The 27,934-nt window shown below is 38.5% G+C and overlaps 1 protein-coding gene across 50 annotated transcripts in view; it reads left to right on the forward strand.

The window, feature by feature from the left end:
* The window catches only part of EPB41 (erythrocyte membrane protein band 4.1), a 189,554-nt gene that overhangs the window by 58,578 nt on the left and 103,042 nt on the right, over positions 1–27,934 (forward strand). For 49 of the 50 annotated variants that reach the window (XM_084963524.1, XM_084963543.1, XM_084963534.1 and 46 more), the window contains exons 2-3: positions 23,656–24,133; positions 26,345–26,557. In XM_084963524.1, coding sequence (XP_084819650.1) covers positions 23,663–24,133; positions 26,345–26,557 — 684 coding nt within the window. In that variant the 5' untranslated portion in view covers positions 23,656–23,662. The remainder of the gene's footprint in view (positions 1–23,655; positions 24,134–26,344; positions 26,558–27,934) is intronic. The other variant, XM_084963563.1, reaches the window with a different exon arrangement.

The raw sequence follows: 27,934 nt of genomic DNA on the forward strand, positions 1-27,934 counted from the left end.
TCAAATAGATTGCCTCCTTGAAGTTAGATGTGTGTGCAGTAAGAGAACGGCATGAATCAATCTGCCATCAGTATTGTGAGTCAGCTGCAGCTGCTGTGTAGAACGTTCCCATTTAGCTTTTGAAGACTTGCATGTGCAAAATATTCCTAATTTGTTAGGAACACACATGGCTGTGTGTATATACATGCCATTGTGCTGTAGGCTGCTCTTTATTAGAAAAGTATAGATCCCTGTGGGGTACTAATTACAGCTTTAGCTAGCAAGCTGCAGAAAGGCAAATAACAAAGGCGAGGGAAAATAGAGAAAAGAGGGAAAGATCTGGGCTTTGCTGTTTTACACCTCTTGCATAAATGAGCCATGGTGTGAGTAAACACAGCTGTATGGAAAAATTAGTTTTGAGGAATTGAAAGTAAATAACTGCCGGCTCATTCAGCAATCTACACTACAGGTCTCTAAGAATAAGAACTTTTTCTTGAAATTAGAGAACTGTCACAGATCTATTTGTCTCTTGGAAAATTGCTTGACAGCTTTATCTTTGAGTTGGGTTGCGACCTAATATTGCCTTCATACAACACATAACCACAAATAAACTTTAGGAATTCCATGGTTAGAGAATTATGTGTAAAGGTTTAATATTTATATTACTAAAAGATAATTCAGAGGAGGAATCATCTAAAAATAATAAGTACTTAGCCATTCAGTTCCTCTGATGACATACTGTGGGATATACAGACATTTAGGATATAAACCCTACTATCAAGGGAGTTTGCTGTGTGGTAATATCCATGAGATGGTAGAAGACAAAGCAGAATTTAATAAAATGCTGGATGATGTGATACAAACAAGCTCTCTAAATTCCAAAAAAAGGAAGGGCGATTCCTGAGGGATAGAGTTTAGGGAACGCTTCCTGGAAGAGCTGCAACTGGAGTTTGGCCTTGAAATGCAGTGAGAATTCTACAGACAAGACATGAAAGAAACTTTGCATAAGAACGACTAGATGCTGTGCAGTGTGAAGAACGGATAGGAGTGTGGTTGACTCGAATAAGTCAGCCTTATTAGGAGGCTTTTACATTAAAGCCTGAGTTGGTGTGGGCAGTGTGTCCTATAGGTACAGCTTGGATCAGATTTGGTTTTGACAGGATAGAACTATATTATGCTGTAAAAGCCTTTTCCATGCAGGATGCTTTACAAGGAAAGTTAGAAAACATTTGAAATACTTTTAAGACATCTTCATGGGTATGCACATTGATTTTGCTAATGACCGATTGTTTCTGGATAATCCATTTTCCCTCTCCTATATGGAGATACTGTCAAAATAAAAAGAAAGAAGAAAAGAATATTCAATCTGCCTGACAGATACATAGCAAGAACATTTTTATAACAAGCCATTGGCTTTAAGAATGGGTCTTTAAAAATTTTACTATGGTGAAAAAAGAATCAGTGTCAGTGAACATTTACAGTTAGTGAACCTGTGCTGTCCCCTCAATTCTTCACAATTTAACCTTTTACCTTGTGGAAGTTACCTTTATAATTCTAGAAAATACCTTTCTGTGCTGTTCAAATTTTCTAACCATGAGCCTCTATTACTTTTATTTTAATTTAATTTTTTTTTTTATGGTGGCACCCATGGAATATTGAAGTTCCTGGGCCAGGGATTGAATCTGAGTTCCAGCTGCCACCTACACTGCAGCTGTGGCAATATGGGATCCTTTAACTCACTGTGCCAGGCTGGGGAAGGAACCTGTGCCTGTGTAGCGACCTGAGCGGCTGTAGTTAGGTTCTTAACCCACTGCACCACAGCAGGAACTCTTTTTTTATTTTTATTTATTTTTTTAATGGGTCGACAGGTATTATCCAGTCAGTGGGATTACAGGATTATTTTTATTTTCTTCATATTAAAAAAATGCTTTAAAAAAGTGTATGTCATCTTTGAGTAAAACCTGAGACATTTATACAGTGGAATACTGTACAATTATTAAAAATAATGAGCTGGATATTTATGAAAAAATGTCCAATATATCTTAAGTAAATAAAGACATTTAGTTGAAGGGATTAATTATGACTGGGCAGATTAGAGAATGTTTCATGGAAGACATGGCATTTGGCCTGGGCCTTGAAGGAGGGTTAGAATTTCAGTAAGTGGATGGAGTTCCCCGTCGTGGCTCAGCGCTTAGCAAACCTGACTAGCATCCATGAGGACACGGGTTCGATCCCTCGCTTAGCTCATTGGGTAAAAGATCCAGCCTTGCTGGGCACTGTGGTATAGGTCACAGATGTGGCTTGGATCCCCTGTGGCTGTGGTGTAGGCCGGTGGTGGCTACAGCTCTGATTGGATCCCTAACCTGAGAACCTCCATATGCTGCGGGTGCAGCCCTAAAAAGACAGGAAAAAAAAAAAAAAAAGAATTTCAGTAGGTGGAGATGCAGGTGTAGGGTGTTATAGAGAACAAAGAGGCAGAACTAGGGAAGGGCAGGCTGTTTTGGGAAATAGCAAGTAGTTCCAGGTGGGACCTGTGGGGAAAGAGGCTAGGAGAGTAGGGCGGGGGCAAATCACAGCCAGGCTGAGGTGCTGGGAGAAAGGTGTTTGGGTTTTGTACTGTAGTAACTACAGAGCCTTCACAAGTTTGATCTTTCAGTCTAAATGAAATCAATGAATAAAAGAATGATGTAATTAAATATTTCTTTTAGGAGAATAAATTTTGTAGCAGGGCGGGCTGGAAAATAGCAAGGCATGCTATTTGTAGTATTCTTTTTTTTTTTTTTTTTTTTTTTTTTTTTTTGGTCTTTTGTCTTTCTAGGGCCGAATCCACAGTATATGGAGGTTCCCAGGCTAGGGGTCTAATCAGAGCTGTAGCTGCTGACCTACGCCAGAGCCACGGCAATGCCACATCTGAGCTGGGTCTGCGACCTACACCGCAGCTCACGGCAACGCCGGATCTTTAACCCACTGAGTGAGGCCAAGGATCAAACCCACCACCTCATGTTTCCTAGTTGGATTGTTTCTGCTGCGCCACGATGGGAACTCCTATTTGTAGTATACTTGAGTGAATTAGAACCAAGACAGTAAAAATGGAAACAAGTAGAATCAACAGGATTTGTCAACTGATTGGATTTAACTAATTGGGAACAAAAAAGGGAATAGAAGAATCCAAGAGTTTGAGAAAATAGGAGCTATATCCTTTCCTGCCTTCTCGAATAAAGTACAGTTGGCCTTCTATATTCTTGAATGCCAAACCTGTGGATAGGGAGAGCCAACAGTACTTTCATATAAGGGACTTGCATTTCTGTGGGTTTTGGTATCCGTAGGAATCCTGGAACCTGTTCCCAAGGATGACTGTATATGGAATTGAGTCATCTTTTTATTGGTGATTGCAGATTATTATGAACAATAATAAAGACCTTGAGCTGTGTGGGATTTACCCCTACAAGTGGTCAGAATTCCTATACCTTTGGATTTTTGTGTGTCCTTCCTCATACATTGTTACTTACTTTCAGCGTGTACAGGTAGTAGAATCATAACTTCTGCCTTTAATATATCTGATAAATTAGAAGAACAAGCTTATTAGAATTAGGCTTAAAATAAAGGTAAATGTCTCTGAATGAGAGTCAAAGAGGCTTTCCCATATGATATAGGAGCTCCTGTGGTATTTGAGATTTTAAGAGAAATGAGATTAGATGAATAGGGTGTTGAGTGTGCTTGAAGTATTTTCTATATTTATAGGGCATCTTGGTTTTATAAATAGTTGTACTTTAATAAGAGTTAATAAGGCCACCATTTGGAGATTAGTTCTGTTTTCCCATAAACAATGTATTAAAATGGTAGCGTGACAGACTTGTCGAATGAAGGAAAAGGTAGCACACTAAAGCTAGTGAACCTTGATTTAATGAATGTAAACTAAGCTAGGAACCAGGGCACCAGGTTTATAGTCCCAGCTCTACCATTCTAGGATCTTGAATAGGTCATGCTACTCTTCTTAAATTATCTTTTTTGGTAAAATGGGGATAGTATTTGTTCTATCTACTTCATCAGATGAAGTGAGGTCACACTGTTGAGTGCCGAAGCTGTGTTAATGTGTAATGCATTTCTCAGGATATGTGTGTTAATTATTTATCTCGTGACCATTCTGCTTTCACAAAGGAAAAATTAAAAATTCGACTTTATACTAGTTATGCTATCATTAACTCAAGTGTGAGTCTCCCTTTCCGGAACCAGATCCAGATCCAGGAATTCAATAAATCTTGAGAGTGCTTTTAAATCTTCAGAGGAAATGCTCATTAATTTGCTCTTTTGTAAGGAGAGCAGACCGGTTCCACCTCTTATTATAGAAACTTTTCATGGGGTTATAGCTTTTTTGGTGACTTCAGTATACATGTTGTTATAGTTCTCACTATAACAGGTAACTTTTAAGATGGTTTTTGCTCTTATTCTTAAATAGACTTCTCTAGTTGACATTAGTGTGGGTTTTTTTTTTCAATTGTGATGTAATTCACATACTATAAATTGTACACCGATTATATTGTAAAATATATAATTGGTGGGTTTTCGTATGTTCAAAAATTGTGCAGCCATCTCCACTATCTAATTCCAGCACATTTTCATCACCTCAAGAAACCTCTTACGCATTAGCAATCACTTGCTCTTCTCCCTTCCCCCTCCCAACCCTGGCAATCATTAATCTACTTTCTTTATGAATTTGCATATTTTGGACCGTTCATGTAAACAAAATCATTTGAAATCATATTGCCTTTGTGTCCGGCTTCTTTCACTTAGCATAATGTTTTCAGTTTTCACCCATGTGATAGCATGTGTCGGTACTTCATTTCTTTGTATTGCTGTTACGTATTCCATTGTGTAGGTATACACATAGCACATTTTGTTATGCATTCCTCAGTTGGTGGACGTGTGGATTGCTTCTGCTTTTTGACTATTACAAGCAATGCTGCTCGGAACATTCGTGTACAAATTCTTGTGTGAACATGTTTTCGATTCTCTTGAGTGTATACCTAAAAGTGCTGAGTCATGGTAACTGTGTTTAACTTTCTGAGGAACTTCCACACTGGTTTCCACAGTGCCTGCACCATTTTAAATCCCCATCAGCAAAGTATGAGGGTACCAGTTTCTCCACATCCTCAGTAACACTGGTTGTTTTCTGCTTGTTTATTATTTTTATTATAGCCATCCTAGTGGGTATGAAGTGGTACCCTCATTGTGGTTTTGAGTTGCATTTCCTCAATAAGTAGTGATGTTGAACATTTTTTCGTGTACTTGTTGGCCATTTGTATATCTTCTTTGGAGAACTGTCTTTGCAAATCCTTTGCCCATTTTAAAATTGGTTTATTTTTCTTTTCATTGTTGAGTCATAAGTGTTCATTATGTATTCTGGGGACTAGACCCTTACCAGATGTATGTATTTTTAAGTGTTTTCTCCTAATCTGTGGGTTTTCTTTCATTTTCTTGATGTTGTTCTTGGAAGCACAAAAATAAAAAATTTGAGGAAATCTAATTTATTTTCATCTCGGTTATTTGTGCTTTAGGTATTATATCTAAGAAAACCTTGACCAATCCAAGATCATGAATATTTACACAAAGTATCCTAAGAGTTTTATAGTTTTGGTTTCTATATTAGAATTTGATTCATTTTGAGTTAATTTTTGTGTATGGTGTGAGGTAAGGGTTCATATCCATTCTTTCGCATGTGGATATCCTGATATTGTTCTTGTGGCACAAATTCTATCACTAAACATATAGGAATCACATATTTTATATACTGTAAGAGAAATGGCTATTCACTTTTGCATGCCATTAACTTCTATTCAACTTTTCTCTCTGTTAATAATACCAAGATTTTATATATATATGTATTTATGCATTTATTTTAAAATATTTTTAGGACTGCACCTGAAGCAATGTGGAGGTTCCCAGGCTAGGGGTTGAATTGGAGCTGCAGCTCTGTCATAACAGAGCCACAGCAACATGGGATCTGAGCCGCATCTGTGACCTACACCACAGCAACGCCGGATCCTTAACCCAATGAGCAAGGCCAGGGATTGAACCCACATCCTCATGGGTCCTAGTCGGGTTTGTTAACTGCTGAGCCACAAAGGGAACTCTGGAACCTTATCTCTTTTCATTTATTTATTTAAATGGTTTTATGTTATTTTGATATCTGCTTAATCTGTTCATGCTAGCCTGAATTAAAATGTACTGAATTCTGAAACAGTATAATTTTTAAGAGAAAGTATACTTTTACAATGCCATAAAACATGCTTACCATAAGTATATTAAGATGTATACGTATAAAATAGATCATATAGCATAGATATAAAAGCAGATTCCGCTTTAATGAAGCAGAATGAAATTCACTAGCTAATAGATACACTGTCCTTTATATAATTTATAAACATAATATGTAAAACAATTTAATTTTTCTGTTAGAATGTTAGCTGACATATGTGTTTTCTTTTCTTTTTTTTTTTTTTTTGTCTTATTCTAGGGCCACTCCTGCGGCATATGGAGATTCCCAGGCTAGGGGTCTAATTGGAGTTGTAGCCATTGGCCTACGCCAGAGAGCCACAGCAGCAAGGGATCCGAGCCGGGTCTGCAACCTACACCACAGCTCACGGCAATGCCAGATCTTTAACCCACTGAGCGAGGCCAGGGATCGAACCCTTGACCTCATGGTTCCTAGTCGGATTCGCTAACCACTGAGCCACGACGGGAACTCCTGTGTTTTCTTACTTAGTTGTTCCAACAACAGTCCTCTAAGTACATTACTGTTTTTCAAATAAGATGACAGAGGGTTAGAGAAATTAAGTAATTTACTCAGGTTCTCAGTTTAGAGGAAGCAGAGCTGGAATTAGAACTCAGGTCTAGGTGTTCCTGTTGTGGCTCGGTGGTAACAAATCCAACTAGTATCCATAAGGATGCAGATTTGATCCCTGGCCCCGCTCAGTGGGTTAAGGATTTGGCATTGCCAAGAGCTGCCGTGTAGGTTGCAGACAAGGCTCAGATTGGTGTTGCTGTGGCTGAGATGTGGCCAGCGGCTGCAGCTCCAGTTTGACCTCTAGCCTGGGAACCTCCATATGCCTCCAGTGCAGCCCTAAAAAGACAAAAAAAGAGAACTCAGTTCTGTCAGAATTCAAAGTCTATTGCTCCTCAGTCAAGGTGTTCATAACTTCTGTTTATGTAACTTCTAGAGCATGTAACAGTCTGTGTTGAACTGTTAATGGTTGGGTATGGCTCTCTCTTTTGCCACAGGTTCTTTTTTTTCCTAATAAGTGTTGGCACAAATAATGATGTTTTCTATTCCTTTGCTCAAAGTCGTAGGCATTTATTTGTTTTACTTTTAATGGATAATCTTGGGATTCTTAGATATCTTGTGTTCTTAGTGCTTTGTATTTGGTAGGTAGCAGTAGCATTTGTTGAATCAAATTGTAAGAGGATTCTTTACATCTAAATAAATCAATTCTCATTAGGAAGAAAAGTTTCAAAAGTGAAACAACTTTTTATTTATTTATTTTAAAAGGAAATAACAAAAACAACCCACGACCAATGCTTCTACTTTTGTGCCAACCTATTTTGTTAGTACAAAAGGGAAACAGCTGACTGTTGGGAAATGCCGTTGGATCTAGAAAGCCTGATAAGGGCTGTAAACTGCAGTCAGTAAAAATCTGAAGAGGGGTTTGTGTGTTGGGGGGGCGGATTTTAACCTTGCATGACTGACTAAATAAAATGTAAATATGAAAGAATCATTTCAAGTTACTGGTAATAAAGGAGAAAAAAATGTAATTGAGAGCCTGGTTTTGGTTTGGGCTTTGTCTCTAATTAGCAGTAACACAGCCTAATTGTATCTCAGTGCTCCTTGAGGGAAATGGATCAGGAGGTTCTTAACCCAGTGTTGTGAGATTTTATTTTTGAAGATTTTTGAGGAGAGGGCCTTAGCTTTCATCAGATTCTCATGATGAAAAAAAAAAAATTATGAATCACTCAACAGGATGATTTATGAATTTTGATTGAGGTTTAGGATTCTCCGATGCTTTATTATAATCCTGGTTAAAACAGTTTACATATCTGAGGTTTCGTGTGTGTACTTGTGTTTATACTCAAGATTGTTTTTGAAAACTCAGGATGACTTTTAGTAGCTTTAAACTGTTTTGGATATCCTGTAGACTCTTTAACATGTCTAAAAACAGAACAACTGGAGTTCCTTCATGGCTCAGCAGTTTAAGGATCTGGTGTTGTCACTGCCGTGGCTTGGGTTTGATCCCTGGCCTGGGAACTTCCACATGCTGTGGGTGCAGCCAAAAAATAAAAAAATAAAAACGGAAGAACCATTTTTCACTTTAAACCTATTGCTTCTTCTAAATTTGCACTTTTCCTATCTATCACTTTAGTAAAAACCTGTGAGTCAACTCTGACTTTTGTTCTCTCATGACTTAACATTCAGTCACCAAGGCCTAGTCATATTACTTTATGAATAATAGTTGCTACCATAAAGTTAGTATTTACCAAGAGCAATTACTATGTTAAGTGACTCAGCTTAACTGTGAAGTAGGGAAGATTTTACCTAGGGAGAAACTGAGGCTTAGAAAAACTAAGGAATTTGCCAAAGGCCATATTGACCAAGTGGTTTTTATGACTCTAAGCTGGTTGTAACTCAATCTGTCATACATACTGTGTTTTTCAGTAGTTTTAGAATCTATCTCCTTTTTATTTATATATTTTTGAATCTTTTGTCTTTTTAGGGCTGACCTGCAGCATGTAGAGGTTCCTGGCTAGGGGTCAAATCGGAGCTATAGCCAGTGGCCTACTCCAGAGCCACAGCAATGCAGGATCCAAGCCACGTCTGCGACCTACACTATAGCTCATGGCAACGCTGGATCCTTAACCCACTGAGTGAGGCCAGGGATCGAACCTGCGTTCTCATGGATGCTAGTCAGATTGGTTTATGGATGCTAGTCAGATTGGTTTAATTGGTTTCTGCTAAGCCACGACGGGAACTCCTTTTTTAAATTTTTTTATTTTTTAAGTGCTTATTCTTGCCTGTCTTAAAAAATAGATTGTGTACTGTTCAAGATAGGAGACACATCTAAGCTTTCAGCATGGTGCCTAGAATACTCATTATTTAATTATGAAAAAAGAGACTATTTTCAATATTGTAAGTCTCACCGGCCTCCAATGAGAATTTGATTATTGTTTAAAATTTTTCATAGAACTTGGGAGTTCTCTTCATGGCTCAGTAGTTAACAAACCCAACTAGGATCCATGAGAATGTGGGTTCGATCTCTGGCCTTGCTCAATGGGTTAAGGATCCAGCGTTGCCCTGAACTGTGGTGTAGGTTGCAGACGCGGCTTGGATTTGGCATTGCTGTGACTGGTGTAGGCTGGCAGCCGTAGCTTTAATTCCATCCCAGCCCAGGAACTTACATATGCCGTGGGTGTGGCCCTAAAAAGCAAAAAAAAAAAAAAAAAAGAAAAGAAAAAGAAAAAAAATCATACAACTTGAATATTCCAGGGAAGCACTTTTTATAATTACTTTTAAGAGAATTTTTTGGGAGTTCCTGCCATGGCTCAATGGTTAAGGAGGATGCAGGTTTGATCCCTGGCCTCGCTCAGTGGGTTAAGGATCTGGCGTTGCCCTGGGCTGTGGTGTAGGTTGCAGACTTGGCTTGAATTCTGTGTTGTTTGTGGCTGTGGTATGGGCCGGCGGCTATAGCTTCAATTCGACCCTTAGCCTGGGGACCTCCATATGCCACAGGTGTGGCCCTGAGAAGACAAAAGAGAAATAAATAAATTAAATAAAATCAGTATCTAACTAACTTAAAAAAGAAAAAAAAGTTTTTTTTGGAGTTCCCATTGTGGCGCAGTGGAAACTAATCTGACTCGTATCCATGAGGATGTAGGTTTGATCCCTGGCCTTGCTCAGTGGGTTAGGGATCCGGCATTGCTGTGAGCTGTGGTGTAGGTCACAGACTTGGCTTGGGTCCTGAGTTGCTGTGGCTGTGGCATAGGCCAGCAGCCGTAGCTCCGATTTGAGCCCTAGCCTGGGAACTTCCATATGCTACAGGTGCAGTCCTAAAAAGCAAAAAAAAAAAAAAAAAAAAAGAATTTTTTGGAAGTGATTTCTTGATGTGGTTTCTTATGGGGTAACACTACTTAAAAGAATAGATGTTAGTCCAGAGATTATGTCAAGGGGAAGATGGTGAATGAATCAGAAGGTGAATGAGGAGTTCCTGTCGTGGCTCAGTGGTTAACGAATCCGACTGGAAACCATGGGGTTGTGGGTTCAATCACTGGTCTTGCTCAGTGGGTTAAGGATCCGGCGTTGCCATGAGCTGTGGTGTAGATTGTAGATGAGGCTCAGATCCTGAGTTGCTGTGGCTCTGGCATAGGCCAGTGGCTACTGCTCCGATTCAACCCCTAGCCTGGGAACATCCATATGCCGCAGGAGCGGCCCAAAAAATCACACACACACACACACACACACACAAAGAAGGTGAATGAGTCATAGATGAGTGAGCTAATAGTGTTTCTGGGTATCTGGTTTGGTTCATGATCCTCTTGGCAGCACTGAAACACAACCTCATTTTTTCAGAGCACATATGAATGAAGAATGACCTAGAGGTTATGTAGTATTAGCTAGGCTTGCTTCTCTATGGACTCAGACTCCTGGGAGCCGACCCAGAACTGCATGCCCTTAGGGAATCTGGGGTCACTGATATTTGCGTTGATCCTCATCACTCTGATCTCCTTCATTAGAGACTGTCTGGACTACACAAGAAAATGCTTGGAATAAACTTGAACATTTTCAAGGTTTTGGCATATTAATTTCCTTTTGGTGCTAGGCAAAACAGTAATGGTTTTATAATTAAATTACAAAAGCATTTTCCTGTGATCAGATGTTTTCCATTAAAATAGTATTTGTAAGTAAAAAATCTTTAGAAGAGCAGTAATTTTATGATATTGATTATTAGTCATCATTAATTCATTCTAAAAGAAGGCATTGGCATATCCATATCTGTAGTATCTAAGTACCTGGATATATAAATAAGCCCCCCTGCCCCCCACCCGCAGTGTGCAGTGGCTTGTTATGGGATATTGGTTCCCAGATCAGAGATTGAACCCGAGCTGCCGCAATGAAAGCACTGAGTCCTAACCACTAGACCATCAGGGAACTCCCCTTTTGTGTTCTTTTTGAGTGGGTCTAAAGTCTGTTAATTTCTTTATCCATCACCAGATGATGCATGTACATCATTTATCATGAGTGAAATAGTTTCTGACCTTTAAACGTATCAGAATTAGTTTCTTTCATTGGCTCATCTATTTGTCCAACTGATATTTATTTGCACAGCATTCTAGGTGCCAAGGATGCAGCAATGAACAAAACAGGCAAAATTCTTTGCTCCAGTGGAGTTTCCATTCTAGGGGGGGTTGGCAGACGAAAAACAAATAAGTAAAAACCATATAGTATATCATTAAGGGGTAGTAATTGCTACAGAGAAAACTAAAGCAGGAAAAGGAAAAGAAGTACTGTGAGAGATCTAATTTTAGGTAGCATGGTCCAGTAGAGCCTCCCTGAGAAAATGATGTTTGAGACTCAAACAAGGAAGCAAGCCTTGTGGCTCCCTGGGAAGCAGCTTTCCAGGCAAAGAGAGCAGCAAATGCAAAGGCCACATGCAGAGTGTGCCCAGCACGTTAAAGGAACAGTGGGGAGACCAGTGTGGCTGGAGCAGGGGAAGTGGGGGGAAAGATTCTGCTTTTAATTCTGAATGATATGAAATGTTATTGGAGGGCTTGGGGGCAGTGGCTGTGATTTCCCGCTCCATTTGGGTTAGACCCTGGTGTTTGAATTCAAGGTATCTTTCAGGATATTTGGCTTTAGCTTGAGATCATCGTAGCTAAGAGGGTGACTTATTTTCCTTAACTCTGGTGTATTTTTACCCCAGCTCCAGTGGAATTCTGATTTAGTACTATCATAGGTATAAGGCCTTATGATGATGTAATGAAAGTAGTGTTGGCCTGAAGGTTTTAATGCCTATGTTCCTATCATCCTGGCTTAGTTATTAGCTGAGTTAATGGTTATTAAGTTATTTATTATTAAAGTCACTATTAGCTGAGTGACTTAGGTAAGTGACTGGTTTTGTGAATCTTAGTAACCTCACATTTCAATGAAACTGATAGTTGACAGATAATTACGCTATTTTTCAGGTGTAGATTTACATGATTTTAATAGTGATACCAAACTAACCAAAATGAAGGGATAGCCATTTTAACACTGAGTTATCAGTCAGAAAACAAAAATATATTCATTCTACTGGATTGTAAACTCTTTGAAGGCATGAATTATGACTTTATTCATTTTTGTATCCCCTGAAGTGTCTAGAAAGTGCTTTTATTTATTCAACAAATACTTGAATGTTAGTCATTGTGATAAATGCAAAGGATGTAAAGCTTAGCAAGACAGATATAGTTGCTGCCTTTGTGTAACTTTTTTTTTGGCCGCTCCTGCAGCATGTGGAAGTTCCAGAGCCAGGGATCACCTGAGCCACAGCAATGACAATGCCAAATCCTTAACAGTTTGCAGCAGCACTGGATCCTTAACTCACTAAGCAAGGCCAGGGATCAAACCTGCATCCTCACAGACACTGCGTCGGGTTCTTAACCCACTGAGCCACAATGAGAACTCCAGAGTTTCATTCTTTTTAAAGGCCAAATAATATTCCACTGCATATATATGCACCACATTTTATCCATTCCTCTTACTGTTGCTTTTATATGTAGATAACTGTATAGTTTCTCCTTTCAAGTGAGGACTTGAAAAAAAAGTCCTCACTTCTTTTGATGCACTATCTGGAGTTACAGTTTCTAGACTCATCATTCTGGTCATTAAATGTACTCTGTTTGGTTAATGTCTTGCTTAAATTATAGCGCTCAGAATGAAACAGTATTCTGTGGTTAACTATAAGGAACGCAGTGACTCAGTTATTTTCCATAATCTGGATATCACACTTCTGTATAATTATGTATCTTTTAATATTTGTAGAAGGATATTTAAGAAAGAAACACTACCCAGTTTACAAAATAACACGTAAGCAATATAGCTGAGAGTTCCTGTGGTCCTTCTCTCCAATCTCATTACCATCCCTGTCTCTGGAGGTAACCAGTATTCTACATTTTGTGATTATGTCTTTCTTTTTTCTTTTCTTTTCTTTCTTTCTTTTTTTTTTTTTTTTTTTGTCTTTTGTCTTTTTAGGGCCGCACCCACGACATATAGAGGTTCCCAGGCTAGGGGTCCAATAGGCCTACACCAGAGCCACAGCATTGCCAGATCCGAGCTGCATCTGCAACCTACACCACAGCTCATGGCAACGCCGGACCCTTAACCCACTGAGCAAGGCCAGGGATCGAACCCGAAACCTCATGGTTCCTAGTTGGGTTCGTTTCCACTTTGCCTCAGGAACTCCTGATTATGTATTTCTTTATACTGTTATTAACTAAGCAGTTGTTTCTAAGTGTTATTTAAGTTTCTAGTTGTTACACAATAATAATACACAATAATAGGACCCTTCCTTTTTGAGAGAGAAAAATGTCATCAGGCTTAGTCAATACTTTCATTGAATGCTTTTAGCAAATAGTGGGTTATTTGAATTACTCCATCGTTACTGAATCTTGTTTCTGTTGCCAGTGTTAAAGCTGTGTGAGAAGGCATTATCTGGTAGACTGTAATATATTTTTCACTTTTAATAATGCTGGGAGAAAACTATAGCATATTTTCTAGTCTTCGGAATATCTACTAAAACAACCCATGATCCAATGCTTATTTCTATTCATACTTCTCTAATCAGATGACATTGATATTCAATTATTTTACTGTAGTTTTCCAGTTAAAGTGAAATTTACCAATATAATAAATCTTACGTAATTTCTTGAGTTTAAAATTAGTAAGTATTGTTAGACTGAGTTGGCACTAAGATAATAAAATAAAAACAAAAGTGTAAGAAAAATTCCATAGTCTTAGTTAAACCCCCCTGTGTAGCTAGAAATTTTCAGGTTTTGTTTGTATTTACCTTGAGTTTTTTTGTTTTGTTTTTTGTCTTTTTGCTATTTCTTTGGGCTGCTCCTGCGGCATATGGAAGTTCCCAGGCTAGGGGTTGAATCGGAGCTGTAGCCACTGGCCTACGCCAGAGCCACAGCAACGCGGGATCCGAGCCACGTCTGCAACCTACACCACAGCTCACGGCAACGCTGGATCCTTAACCCACTAAGCAGGGGCAGGGACCGAACCCACAACCTCATGGTTCCTAGTCGGATTCGTTAACCACTGCGCCACAACGGGAACTCCTTTACCTTGAGATTTTTGATGCTATTAAGTAGTCCTCCTTTTCTGTTATATTTTCAAACTAAACTGTTACTTTGGTTTTGGTTTTCCAAAAGAGTTTATATATAACACAGCACTTTACATAAATAACTGTATTAAACACTATTGATCTCTACTTGGAAAGAAAGCGAATGGTCATTATGTTGGCTTACCTAACAGCCTCAACTTGTCACAATATAATGGGAACCTCAAAGTAGGCTTATGATTTGAAGGGCTAAAATAGATTTCACGAAATCAAGGTGTTTAAGTTATTCCATCGAATAATGTGAAGCATTAGTCTTACTCTTCCTTAGCACTTTTTTTAGGCACTTTCTTTTTTTTTTTTCTTTTTCTTTTTAGGGCCACAGTTAAGCACAGTTTTTAACACAATTGGCTATTTGGCTTTCTAGTCAATGGTAGGTTAGCAAATAGATTGGAAAAGGGGATGTTGGAAGCCACTTGTTGGCAGGCCATCTTGACATCAGCAAGAAATGTGAGTTCATTCTGTAAATGAAAGACACACACACACAGTACTCAAATCCCTACAGACTTTAGTAGCCCTTGAGGACATTAGCATCGCCTAGTAATTGAGGTCCATAATGATGACTAAATCAATAAAGGTTTAATTATGTTCTATAGATTTTTAAAATGAAACAAGGAAGCATATAATCCATTTAATAAAGATTTTCGTTCAGAATGGCTCATCTAACACATTTTGACAATTAAAGGGAGTAAAACTCAGTTCTGTGGAAAATGAATGTTTTGATCTCCCATCTTTGTCAGTGACACCTGGTAATCACAAGAGTAGTGTATTCTTCTGGGAGGGCCCAGGTGGTATACTTTTAGAATATGTCTAGACATCATCTAAGTACAAGCTTGAATTCTATAGAGAAGTAAAGAGCATATTTTAGTCTTCTTAGAAGGAGATGAGTAAGAGTTTGTTTATTTAAAAATATCTTTGAATGAGTTGATTCAGTGGTGTTAGTCTCCATGGAAATGACTTAAATTAAAAACCAAATTGTTGAAAACAGCATGTTCCTGCTCAGTGACATTCCTGATTCACTTATTATGACAAGTATTCTTTAAAAGCCCACATAAGGAGTAGTTTAAAGTCCAAATAATTTTGGGAGGGTGAAGGGAGACTCACAAAGAAGCTCTTTTGTATATTTTAAAGTACCATTTTTATTTTTCATTTAGATGTTATCCTGTTTTCTAGACATGCCCATTAGCATACCTGAATTCAGTTACAAAGAAAAGATACTTTCCTGCAGTTTTGAGGAGATTGATGTTATTTGGAAGCAAACTATTTTCTAGCAGATGTTTCAAGACTTCCATACTTGAACATTTTTTTCTATCTGAAGGAATGTAGCTGGATTCTGTCATCTGATTAAAGAAGCAAAATGGCCTTTTATCTTTTTTTTTTCTTTTGTTTTTTCACCCTTACTCTTCTAACTCAAATGGTAACTCTGACTTTATAATATAGCCTTTAATATATAACACAATCTTATCACTATTCTAATGTCCCTTTGCTTTCTTTCTTACTTCCCTTCTTATCTGTAAAATCTTAGCATTGGATGGAAACTTAGAGGTCATTTAATGCAAGGACTCACTTAATGGAAGAACCTTTTCTCTGACATCCATGACAGATGCTCTTTCAGCTTCTGAGTGAATATTTACGGTGATTGTAAGCTCACTATTCCTAAACAGAGCTTTAATTGTTAGATGTTTCTAATTATTAGGAACGTCTTTCTTTTAAGATGAAAACTATGTCATTGTGGGAGTTCCCGTCGTGGCGCAGTGGTTGACAAATCCGACTAGGAACCATGAGGTTGCGGGTTCCATCCCTGGCCTTGCTCAGTGGGTTAAGGATCCGGCGTTGCCGTGAGCTGTGGTGTAGGTTGCAGATGCGGCTCAGATCCTGCGTTGCTGTGGCTCTGGTGAAGGCTGGTGGCTACAGCTCCAATTAGATCCCTAGCCTGGGAACCTCCATATGCCGAGGGAGTGGCTCAAGGAAAGGCAAAAAGACAAAAAAACAAAAAAAGCCAAAACTATGTCATTGTAATTTCCACAGACTAATCTGAGTTTTTCTCTTGGGAATCATATAGAATTTAGCAGCTCTTGAAATTTGTGAGGGCAGCAATCACTTCCGCTGTTCTCTATTCTCTTTTTTTCTAGGCTAAGAATCCCAGTATCTTTCAATTATTTACCTTATGACCTGGTTTCAAATTCCATCATTATCTTCTATCTTTTCTTTGAACAGACTCTTCAAAATAAACTGCCCAGAACTGGATGCAAGCTTTAAGATGTATATAATGAGAACCAAGGGATTATTACTTTCCATGACCTTCTGGATGGACAGTGTAGCCCAGGAGCTCAGGGACTGTGGTTATCTTTCTCACTGTGGTAGCACCATTACTTACCATATTGCCTAGAACATTCTCAGAATATATATGTGTGTGTGTGTGTGTGTGTGTGTGTGCGTATGTTGAAGAGTTAAATGAGTGCTTTGGTCACTGTAAATGTAGAAATGCAGCTAAAAATTGTTACCTATTTTAGAATTTTACCTCTGTTGGAGTGTGTTCAGTCAAGACCTTAACATTCTCTTATGAACTATTGTCCAATTTAATAATCTGCATCCTGTATATGTATAATTGATACGGTTAAACCTACGTTATTCTTTTTCCTTATATTTATTCATTTACTGAACAAATATTTGTTGAATACCTAGAGTGTTCTGTGCTAAGTACTAGGTTGTGTGGTAGGTAGCAGCACACATTTCTGTTCTAGGTACTAGGTACCCAGTGGAAGGGAAAACAGCCCTTCTGTCATGGATATTACAGTGTGGTTGGAGGTGGTGGGGTGGGGAACAGACATTAAACAGATAAACAACAAGTATGTCTGTACACATTGTGAGGCATACTGTGAAGGAAATAAATAGGTACCAGGACAGAGAACTGGGGAAGAGACTTATGGGGAGACTTCTGTAGATATTAGGGCAGTCAAGGAACGTTGTTTTGAGGAGGAATCATTCAAGCTGATTCTTGAAATGTAAGAAGAAACTAGACTTATTGCAAGGGATGGGGTGTATTCCAGTTCAAGGAAATGGCATGCATTTAAGCTGGGAAAGCACTTGGCTAGTGTGACTATAGAATAGAGGCTGGGAGGAAAGTGGGACAAAGTGAGGCTGCTGAGATCATACAAGGACCTGTAGTTCAGGTGAGAAGTGAAAGAGGCTTGCACAAACGCGGTAGCAGTCAGGAAGGTGAAAAAGTGGACTGATTGGAGGTAGACTCTGCAGAAGTAATAGATGGATTTGATTGGAAAGGGAAATGGAGAAGGCTGAGCCAGGGATGATGCTTAGGTTTCTAGATTAGAGCTATTGGATGGTAGGATCGAGCTAGTTACTGGAATAGGAAAAAGAATCAAGAGTTTAATTTTGGGAGTTCCCATCGTGGCTCAGGGGTTAATGAACCGAACTAATATCCATGAGGATGTGTGTTTGATCCCTGGCCTTGCTCAGTGGGTTAAGGGTCCGGCGTTGCTGTGGCTGTGGTCTAACTGGACCCCTAGCCTGGGAACCTCCGTATGCTGGGGTGCAGCCCTAAAAAGACAAAAGACAAAGAAAGAAAGAAAGAGGTTAATTTGGGACATGTATTGAGATAACTGGAGATATCCATCTTCCCTTCTCTTTTCTATTTTGGTTCTATTGCTGTACCTCTTTCATTAAGCCATTTATTGAAGTGGTTCAAGGAAGTGTGTTATAAAAATGCCTTCAGGCTCAGACATGAAGTTGTCTGGGTTAACAAGAAACATGCTAATGAGGATAAGCTAGAGAAACTAAGGGCAGTTCTGAAGCCTTGGTTGCAAGGCTTTTCAAGTTTCTCTGCCCAGTATTGGTTTCAGCTTCCCTAGAGATCCCCATTGTGAATTTATTCACTGATAACCTGAATTTACCCAGTCATTTGTTGAGTTTCTCTTCTAGTCTGTCTTGCTTCTACTTTGTTTACCCAGTTCCCTGTTTAAAAACCTTCAATGATTCTCTACTGACTTCAGGATAAAGTTTGAACTCTTTAGCATATTTCCAGTCCTTTCATAATCTGTTTTCTTTGCCTGTCTTTCCCTGTCTCTTTCTTCCATCTTCACATACACTCCATGCAAAGAGCTTAATTCTATGATCTGAGGCAAAATTTTTAACCTCCCAGAACCTATTGATATTTAGGTGGGAAATGAAAACACCTATATTATAGAATGAATCTAAGATAACATGGTAAATTATGTAGAATAATGTATGGTATTTAATAAGTACTCAATAAATGGTAGATACCTATTATTATTATTTCAGTTAGATTTAATTTTAAATGGTAACTCTGTTCTAACCTTATCTCCTCCTACTTCTCTTTTGTAGCCCTATTTCAACCAGTCTGGACTACTTACTAGTAGTCCAGTATAGTTCCTTGACTATTCCAGAACCCATTATTAGTTCCTGAATAGTTATAATATTCTTAGTAATGCCAATTCCCTTGTCTGGAATTTCATTTGCTCTTTGCACCTTCAGGTTGCTTTCTATTGACATTTTATACTCCTGACATGCCCTTTTGTAATCTCTCTGGTTAGAAGTACTTACTTTATATTTCTCGAATGCTCAATTGGTTCTATTCATGAGGCCTTTTCTGATTAAGCACCAGGGCCTGTCTTGTATTTTAGTCATTTGTATAAATGTCTTATCTCCTTAAGGATTGTATATTATTCTTTGGGGTCCCTCTCAAAGAGCTGAGCCAAAACTTTATACACAACTAGTGCCCAGTAAACATTGATTTATGTTCAGTGAGCTACTTTGAGAAGTATTACCAAGAATTAGGTTATTAAACTTCATCCCTAAATGGTGATTGCAAGGGAAATTTTCCTAGTAGTGCCAGACTGTAGTGTTTTTGCCAAGTTTTCCACCTATGAAACATTAGTGGAGCGTTGACTATACTAATGTTAGAAAGAGATAATAGAAAGGGTGAAAGATATTGTCTGGTCCTTGCAATCTGCTTAGTGTCAGATTTTTAAAGATCTGATTTGCCTAAAGTCAACACATGTATACTGTTAAAACAAGTGTATCTTTGATACCAGATGGGGTATAATTCCTAAAGTTTGGAGGATTAGGATTGAGATGGAATGTGAACTTGTCACTTTGACTTAAGGGCTATGCTGACTTTTTTTGTTTTTTTTTTTTTTAATCAAAAGACCTCTTTCTGACATTAAGTAAATAGATACCTCCTTTTGAATTTCTTTTTCCAGGATGAAAAATAGTGTCATTTACACAGGAAGGGCCTGTTTGTAGAGCATTTATTCTGTCTTTGCTTCTTGACTTTTTTGTATCTTTTCTTCTGATTACCCATCCTATCGTTTGTAATGTGAGAACTTGGCTGCATGTGTTAACAGATTTCTCAGGATGAGTTTATTTGAGCTTTTAGTAAATGGCCCATAGGATTGTTTCTTTTTGCTGTTTATTTTTTGTTTAATTCTGATCACAGTTAACTGGAGATACTTGCCTGGTTTGTCAGTTTCATTTTTTTTTTATATCCCCTGCCTCCCCGGACCCCACTATCTTTGGCTCTTGTGACTCTTACTAAATGCATTGATTGCTACCCGTATGTGCATGGATGGAAAGAACATACATGAAAACCGTCCTTAATAATTCATTTTTATCTATTTTTCATTGCATAGATGGAATTGTAGCATCTCTGCTGAATCTGCATTATTTGATTTTCTGGTTGTTGGATTCCCCCCCCCAAAAAAGTTCCCATTGTGGCTCACTGGAAATGAATCTGCTAGTATCCATGAGGACACAGTTTCAATCCCTGGACTTGTTCAGTGAGTTAAGGATCCGGCGTTGCCCTGAGCTGTGGTGTAGGTCACAGATGCAGCTCAGATCTCAAGTTGCTGTGGCTGTGGTGTAGGCAGGGTTCCTAGTCGGATTCGTTCACCACTGAGCCACGACGGGAACTCCAATTTTTAGTAGATCTTTTATGAGAGATCTTGTTGTAAAGTCTGTTGTATAGGAAAATTTTAATATAGAAATGGTTTCTGTATCCTTCAGTAAGGTGAATGATAAAGTTACACCTGAAATCCATGGAAAATAGTGCTAAATCCTCAGCCTGTCCTCAGTTTATTTTTGCAAAGGAAGTGTGAAGTAAATTGGTGCTCTCAAATCATTACTCTTTTAGAATAACTGGTGGTTTGACATCCAAATGTTCTTTCTGGGTCAAGTTTGATTACTTAGAGATTAAAGAAAAAGAATTTTGGAAAAATCAATTGCCTACTCCTATATAAGGAAGAATGGAAGACAATTTTATTTCTTTTAAATACAGGTATACCTCTATCAAGGGTAACAAATTCAGAATGTATATTAGTTGGTAAATGTTTAAGTAGTATTTATAAAGACCAAATTGTGTATTTTATTAGTGCAAAGTAATTTTGATGACTTAATGGATGAGGCTAGAAAATTGCTTCTGTAAATATTCTTATTGCCCCCCAAAATTTTGAGTAGATGAGCAGTAAGAGCTCACATAAAGGCTTTTCCTTTTATGAATATACCTTTATTTCACTACCACTTATAGTGTTTTGTCATCTACTAGCAGCATGACCTCAGGCCAGTTACTTTCTGAATTTCAGTTTCCTCTTAAGTGATTCCTCTTTGCCTTGCAGGGTTACAGAAAGGCTTGATTTAAATAATGTAGATAATGTCTCTGACACAAGGCCTGACATGAAATAGTGCTCAATACCATTAGCTTCCTTCCCTTTTAACTGCTCTGTTTCATATATATACAATTATTTAGATTTCACTCATATTGTAAATAAGAATTCTCTTAAATTTTCTTTCATTATACTGGCTAAAATTGAATGAAGAATATAAACGCCATGATGATATAGACCTTATTTGTTTGTTTATTTATTATTGCATCTCTAGCACCTAGCATAGGACCTGTGCATTTGAAGTAAATTTACCTGACTAGTTTAGGGAACACTTTTTTTCAGGTATATTCAGTTGAAATTAGTTTATTCAACAGACTTTTATAGTACCTATAATGTGCCAGGTACTATTCTGTCCTCATGGAACTTACACTTTAGTGGAGGGGGGACAATAAACCAGTAAACAAATAAGTTAACAAGATAATTGTAAGTAATAATAAGTGCAGTAGTACTGTGAGGCCATCTGGAGGAATAAGGACCATTATTTTAGGTAGGGTTGTATGAGAGGCCTTTCTGATGAGGTGGCATCTAAGCAGAGGCAGACCAGCTTTCAAATATCCAGAAGAAGAATATCATGGGCAGAGAGAACAGCAAATGTAAAGGGCCTGAAGACAGAATGAGCTAAATATGGTTCAGTAATTTGGATTGTTAACCTCCAAGTGAAATTACTTCATCTAAAGAGTATGGAACAGAAGCAAAGACAGTGTAAATGCTGCTTTTTGAGTGGACTACTTTTAGGCATAGCAGTGACTCAGCTATCATCAGTAGTCAATTTCATTGCTTACAAGTTCCATTGCATGTTGGATATCCTTTAAGGAACTAGGTGTGACATTGCTTTTTGGCATTTTTATGTGGCTTAACTAATAGTACTGGGATTTTTATTTTTATTTTTATTTTTTTTTTGTCTTTTTGCCATTTTCTTGGGCTACTCCCACGGCATATGGAGGTTCCCAGGCTAGGGGTCGAATCGGAGCTGTAGCCACCAGCCTACGACAGAGCCACAGCAGCGCAGGATCTGAGCTGTGTCTGCAGCCTGCAACCACAGCTCAGGGCAACACTGGATCGTTAATCCACTGAGCAAGGCCAGGGATCGAACCTGCAACCTCATGGTTCCTAGTCGGATTCGTTAACCACTGAGCCATGACGGGAACTCCAGTACTGGGATTTTTGAGATCAAGAGTCTAGAAACCAAAAAGTTTGAAATATGTGAGGTCTGCAGCCTGCCTTCTCTTCTCTTACAGTCGAATCAACATTTGCTTTCTAAATTTTTCTTCGCTATTTCATCACTGCTACTATTAAAAATGCTGAGCATCCTGGGAGTTCCCATCATGGCTCAGTGGAAACGAATCTGACTAGTATCCATGGGGATGCAGGTCCAATCCCTGGCCTCACTCAGTAGGTTAAGGATCCAGCATTGCCATGAGCTGTGGCATAGGTCCCAGACGTGGCTCCGATTCGACCCCTAGCCTGGGAACCTCCATATGCTGCGGTGTGTCCCTAAAAAAAAGAAAAGAAAAGAAAAAGGACGAAAATGCTGAGCATTCTTTTTTTTTTTTTTTTTTTTTTTTTTTTTTTTGTCTTTTGTCTTTTTGTTGTTGTTGTTGTTATTGTTGCTATTTCTTGGGCCACTCCCGCGGCATATGGAGGTTCCCAGGCTAGGGGTCCAATCGGAGCTGTAGCCACCGGCCTACGCCAGAGCCACAGCAACGCGGGATCCGAGCCGTGTCTGCAACCTACACCACAGCTCACGGCAACGCCGGATCGTTAACCCACTGAGCAAGGGCAGGGACCGAACCCGCAACCTCATGGTTCCTAGTCGGATTCGTTAACCACTGCGCCACAACGGGAACTCCATTGCTGAGCATTCTAAATCATATTTGTCAGAAGGAAAAAAGGTCTTAAAGAACTTAAAGTTGGATGCTTCTGCAAGGGGCTATAATTTAGTGTGGTAACATGAAAACCTAAAGATTTTTTTTTGTGATTATTTGAACTGTATACTTGTTATTGCTGTTGTCAAGTCTGATAACAAATGATCAAAATTCTACATTTCTATTAATATAGAAAAGTCTATGTGTTCTGAGAAACATACAAGAACAATAAAGAGTTGGGAGCCTTTTAATCCCATCATTTCTTGGGGTATAGAGAATTTTGCAGATAATTCCTTGCAAACCTTGCACCTGCAGATCTTACCCTCAAAGGACAATATATAAATAAGATGTTTTTTTAGGAAGGGTAAAACTGTATTTGCTGTATACAGTTCTGAGCATTGAATTTAAAATATGATTCATTTCATAAGGTGGCTTCAGGGGGTACTATTTTAGGCTAATTTCTCTATGTCATAACCTTAGCAAGTCAAGGCATGCATAATTTATCCAGGATGTATAGGTAAGATATTTTTGTGCTTTAATGGAAAATCCTATGTTTAATGGACTGGAGCACTGTCTGTTGGTGATTAAATACCTAAAAATATTAATTCTGGCACACTTGACCTGATTGTGGGTTTTGTCTTCAATAATGTGTCCTGCTTCTAAGAGCCCCCTTTTCCATCTTCTTTTTAATAGCAACATCATGACAACAGAGAAGAGTTTAGTGGCTGAGGCTGAAAATCCACAGCACCAACAACAGAAGGAAGAGGGTGAGGGAGTTACAAACTCGGGTCAACAGGAAACTCAGCTGGAAGAGGCTTCTCAAGCAGCAGCCGAGGGAGATAATCAGTGTGAGCAGAAGCTGAAAACGTCTAATGGCGACACTCCAACACACGAAGACTTAACCAAGAACAGGGAGCGGACATCAGAAAACAGGGGCTTGTCACGGCTGTTCTCCTCATTTCTCAAAAGACCTAAATCTCAGGTCTCTGAGGAAGAAGGCAAAGAAGTAGAGTCAGCTAAAGAGAAAGGTGAAGGAGGTCAGAAAGAGATAGAATTTGGCGCCAGTCTTGACGAAGAGATCATTTTGAAGGCCCCGATTGCAGCTCCTGAACCTGAGCTCAAAACAGACCCATCCCTTGATCTTCATTCTTTAAGCAGTGCAGAAACACAGGTAAGGGTGTGGGAATGTGGGGGAGGAGGGAATGGTGAGGGTAGGTTATATATACACTCTACTTTTCATGTAAGAACATTTGGTTTTATTTCTTACAGCCTGTTGATTTAGGCATTACTTGTAAAAAGTAATAGGATGCTTTGGAGATTCTGCTCTAAAGAAATTCATGCAGTCAATGGAAACTTGATTTTATTTATTTATTTATTTATCTTTTTAGGGCCGCACCCATGGCATATGGAGGTTCCCGGGCTAGGGGTCAAATCAGAGCGGTAGCCACTGGCCTACACCACAGCCACAGCTACGCCAGATCTGAGCTGTGTCTGCGACCCACACTGCAGCTCACGGCAACACCAGATCCTTAACCTGCTGAGCGAGGCTAGGGATCAAACCCTAGGGATCAAACCCGAAACCTCATGGTTCCTAGTTGGATTCATTTCTGCTGTGCCACAACAGGAACTCCCCTGTACAGGGTTTTTTAAAAGTCAGTTTGCATTATAGGACTGCACCAGCCTTCATCTAGGGTATCTTGGATTTTTTTAGAAGCCATATGTCATTTTAAAATATTTACTTATTCACTCAACAAATATTTATTGAAAACCTACTGTGTGTGCCAGGCTGGACATACACTAGTAGATAAAAACTACAATGTGACAAAGAGGTTTTAAGATCATGAATTCTGAAGTTCCCTTTGTGGTTCAGTGGGGTTAAGAACCCAACTAGTATCTGAGGATGTAGGTCATCCCTGGCTTCGCTCACTGGGTTAAGGATCTGGCGTTGTGGTGAGCTGCATTGTAGGTTGCAGATGAGGCTTGGATCCTGTGTTGCTGTGGCTGTGGTGTAGGTCAGCAGCTGCATCTCCAATTCAGCCCCTAGCCTTGGAACCTCCATATGCCACAGGTGTGGCCCTAAAAAGACAAAAAAAAAGGGGGGGGGGATAATGAATTCTGGAGTCAAACTGGTGTGTGACTTATTGACTGTATGATCCTAGACAAATTAACTTCTCTGGCCTCAGTTTCTTATTTGTTAAAGGGGGATAATAATTGTTCCCTTCCCATAGGGTTAAATGAATTCATATAAGTAATGCTTTTTAGAACAGCAGATGACCCACTGTAATTGCTGTAGAAATGTTGGTGGTTTTTATTGTCATCATTCTTATTATAAAACAAACCTGATCCCTACTCTTATAACTTTATAGTCTAATGGAAAAGACAAAAAAGTAGTAAATACAAAATATTTACTGTAATAAATGTTGTGAAGACAGCAGAGTACTGGCATGAAGAATACTAGTGGAGTGGAGATAGGCTGGATAGGATATAACTAAAGAAGGCCTCTCTGAAAGAGGTCACATTTAAGAGGGTCATGAAGGAAGGAGCCTTTCAGACCACCTCCAATATCTAATGCAGGAGGAGCAGAAGCCAAATAGTTAAATCCTTTTTCCTAAATGTCAGCTATGTATTCTTTTGAAAGAAAATAACTAGTGAGGTTTAGTCAAGAATCTTTCAGCAATCTGATTGTGTTGAAAGTAAGTACATACCAAAATTTCCCACTTACCTGTATGACTTTGGGGTCAACTTAATGATTGCCCAAGGAGAACCAGACTTCAATCTATCTCTTGCTTCTTTGAATTTTCTTTGCATTTATCATGATTGATACATGGTAAAAATGAGTTAATTGGTATTTACAGTTGTTAGCCTACTGCATATGTTACCTTAAGCTCTAAAATGGTTCCAAGAACCCCTCTTAGCCAGTCATAAAAATTTAGACTACATGACAAATCTCATCTACACCTCATTTTGTAGTTTATAAAGCTACCTCACTAAAATTGAAGATCATGGGGCAAAGATGTTTGTTTTGATAGGCTTTAATAGTAGATAATGGCACAGACAGAAGACTCTATAGTGCTGAGAGCAACAGATTGGTGTCCTCGAGTTTACCTGAAACCTTCACTTACTGATTTGAAAGATGGGACTCTACCTAAAGATAGGCTTCTGCCTTCTTTTATAAAGTTTTAGGAGTAGCAGAGTCTGTAGATCTTTTGTGAGATCATATCTCTAATAGAAAAATAATTACTTAATATTGTTTATATTTGCTTTAACTTTTTTTTTTCTTCAGTTAGTGATTTTATTGGTAGCAATATTATAGGTACATGTGTATACAGCATGTTTTGTTAAATGTCTTCATTACTGACTTGCTGATGTCACGGATATGTAGCCTGCTCAGGAAGAACACAGGGAAGATCTAGATTTTGAGACTAAGGAAGGAGAAGGACTTGAAGAGTGCTCTAAAACAGACGTAAAAGAAGAAAGTCCTGAATCAAAAGCAGAAAGAGAATTAAAATCTTCCCAGAAATCCATCAGAAGACACAGAAACATGCATTGCAAGGTTTCTTTGTTGGATGACACAGTTTTCGAATGTGTTGTGGAGGTGAGTGCATTTCAGTTTCCAGTGGTTAGAACTCTTACAAATTGTTTCTTTTCTTTCCTTTTTTTTCTTTTTTTCGGGCTACACCCACAGTTTATGGAGGTTCCCAGGGTGGGGGTCTACAGCTGCCAGCCTACACCACAGCCACAGCAACGCAGGATCCAAGCTGCGTCTTCGACCTACACCACAGCTCATAGCAATGCCAGGTCCTTAGCCCACTGTGCAAAGCCAGGGATTGAACCCACAACCTCATGGTTCCTAGATGGATTCATTTTTGATGTGCCACTACGGGAACTCCTTGCAAATTGTTTCAAGTAGGATTGGGTAAGTGGTGCCATGGCCTGAGATAAGACCGTGAATAATGACTCTTTCTATGGACTGAGATATTAACAGTGATTTTCTGGAAGTGGAGGTGTGAAAGGATTACAAGCGAGTCTTATTTTCTTCTTCAGTTTTTTTCTGTATCTGCCAGATCTTGTGAATTGAGCATGTGTTACTCTTATAATCCCAAACAGTTATGTTTAAGAAAAAAATTGGTTGGTTATTTATAGAGTAGCCTTCCGTGACTAGATTTCCCAGGGTAGTCTCAATTTCTAGGCCTAGCAGTCCCTATAATTGTACTTGTCAAAAAAAAAAAAAAATTACTATCTATTCATTTCTCTCAGATATAAACCTTAATGAGCTTTAGTTTATTTAATGTATTTCTTTAGCTGCATGAGATAGGATATAAAAAACTAAAATCAACTAATGCCACTTACGGAAATTTTCTGTTACTTCCAGAAAAGAATAAAGGATTAAATCAAGATAGAATAAAAATGTCAGTTAGTTATTCTTTTGCTTCTTCAAGACAAGTTAAAATCCTTGAAAATCTATCAGCTATTATTTTAAACTAGAGCTTAATTGTCAATTATGATATGCTTGGTGTATAAAGCAATTGTGATTATTACTAATAATACCTTTTGATAAAACATATAATTCACATATACTTGTATCTTAGGTATGTAAGAAATTATTTCTAAATGTAATTATTTATATGTAAATATATCAAAGCACAATTAAAATATTATATTTATTAATAGGTATTCCCTCTGCAAGTTTTAAAAAAGGAATCAAGAAAAATACAGTGTGGCACTTCAAAAATTATACTGCACTGGTAACTAGAGGAGACCTAGGTCTGCTCTTTCTGCTTCTCACAACTATCTAGTCTAGAGGTGGAGAAAGGTATTCCACACTCATTCTTCCCATTCAGACCACATCTAGATATGGGTCCCTTATGTATGAAACATTTTGGGAATGATGTGTTTCAGAATTCAGAATGTTTTGGGTTTTAGAAAAGCAATAAGTACATATTCTTCAAATTTCATAATACACCCAGTAGGG

Source organism: Sus scrofa, chromosome 6, assembly GCF_054392235.1.
Source record: "Sus scrofa isolate SSC_HxYL_T2T_F1_AM1 chromosome 6, Sscrofa_HxYL_maternal_Yorkshire_Landrace_v2.0, whole genome shotgun sequence".
Lineage (NCBI taxonomy): Eukaryota > Metazoa > Chordata > Mammalia > Artiodactyla > Suidae > Sus > Sus scrofa.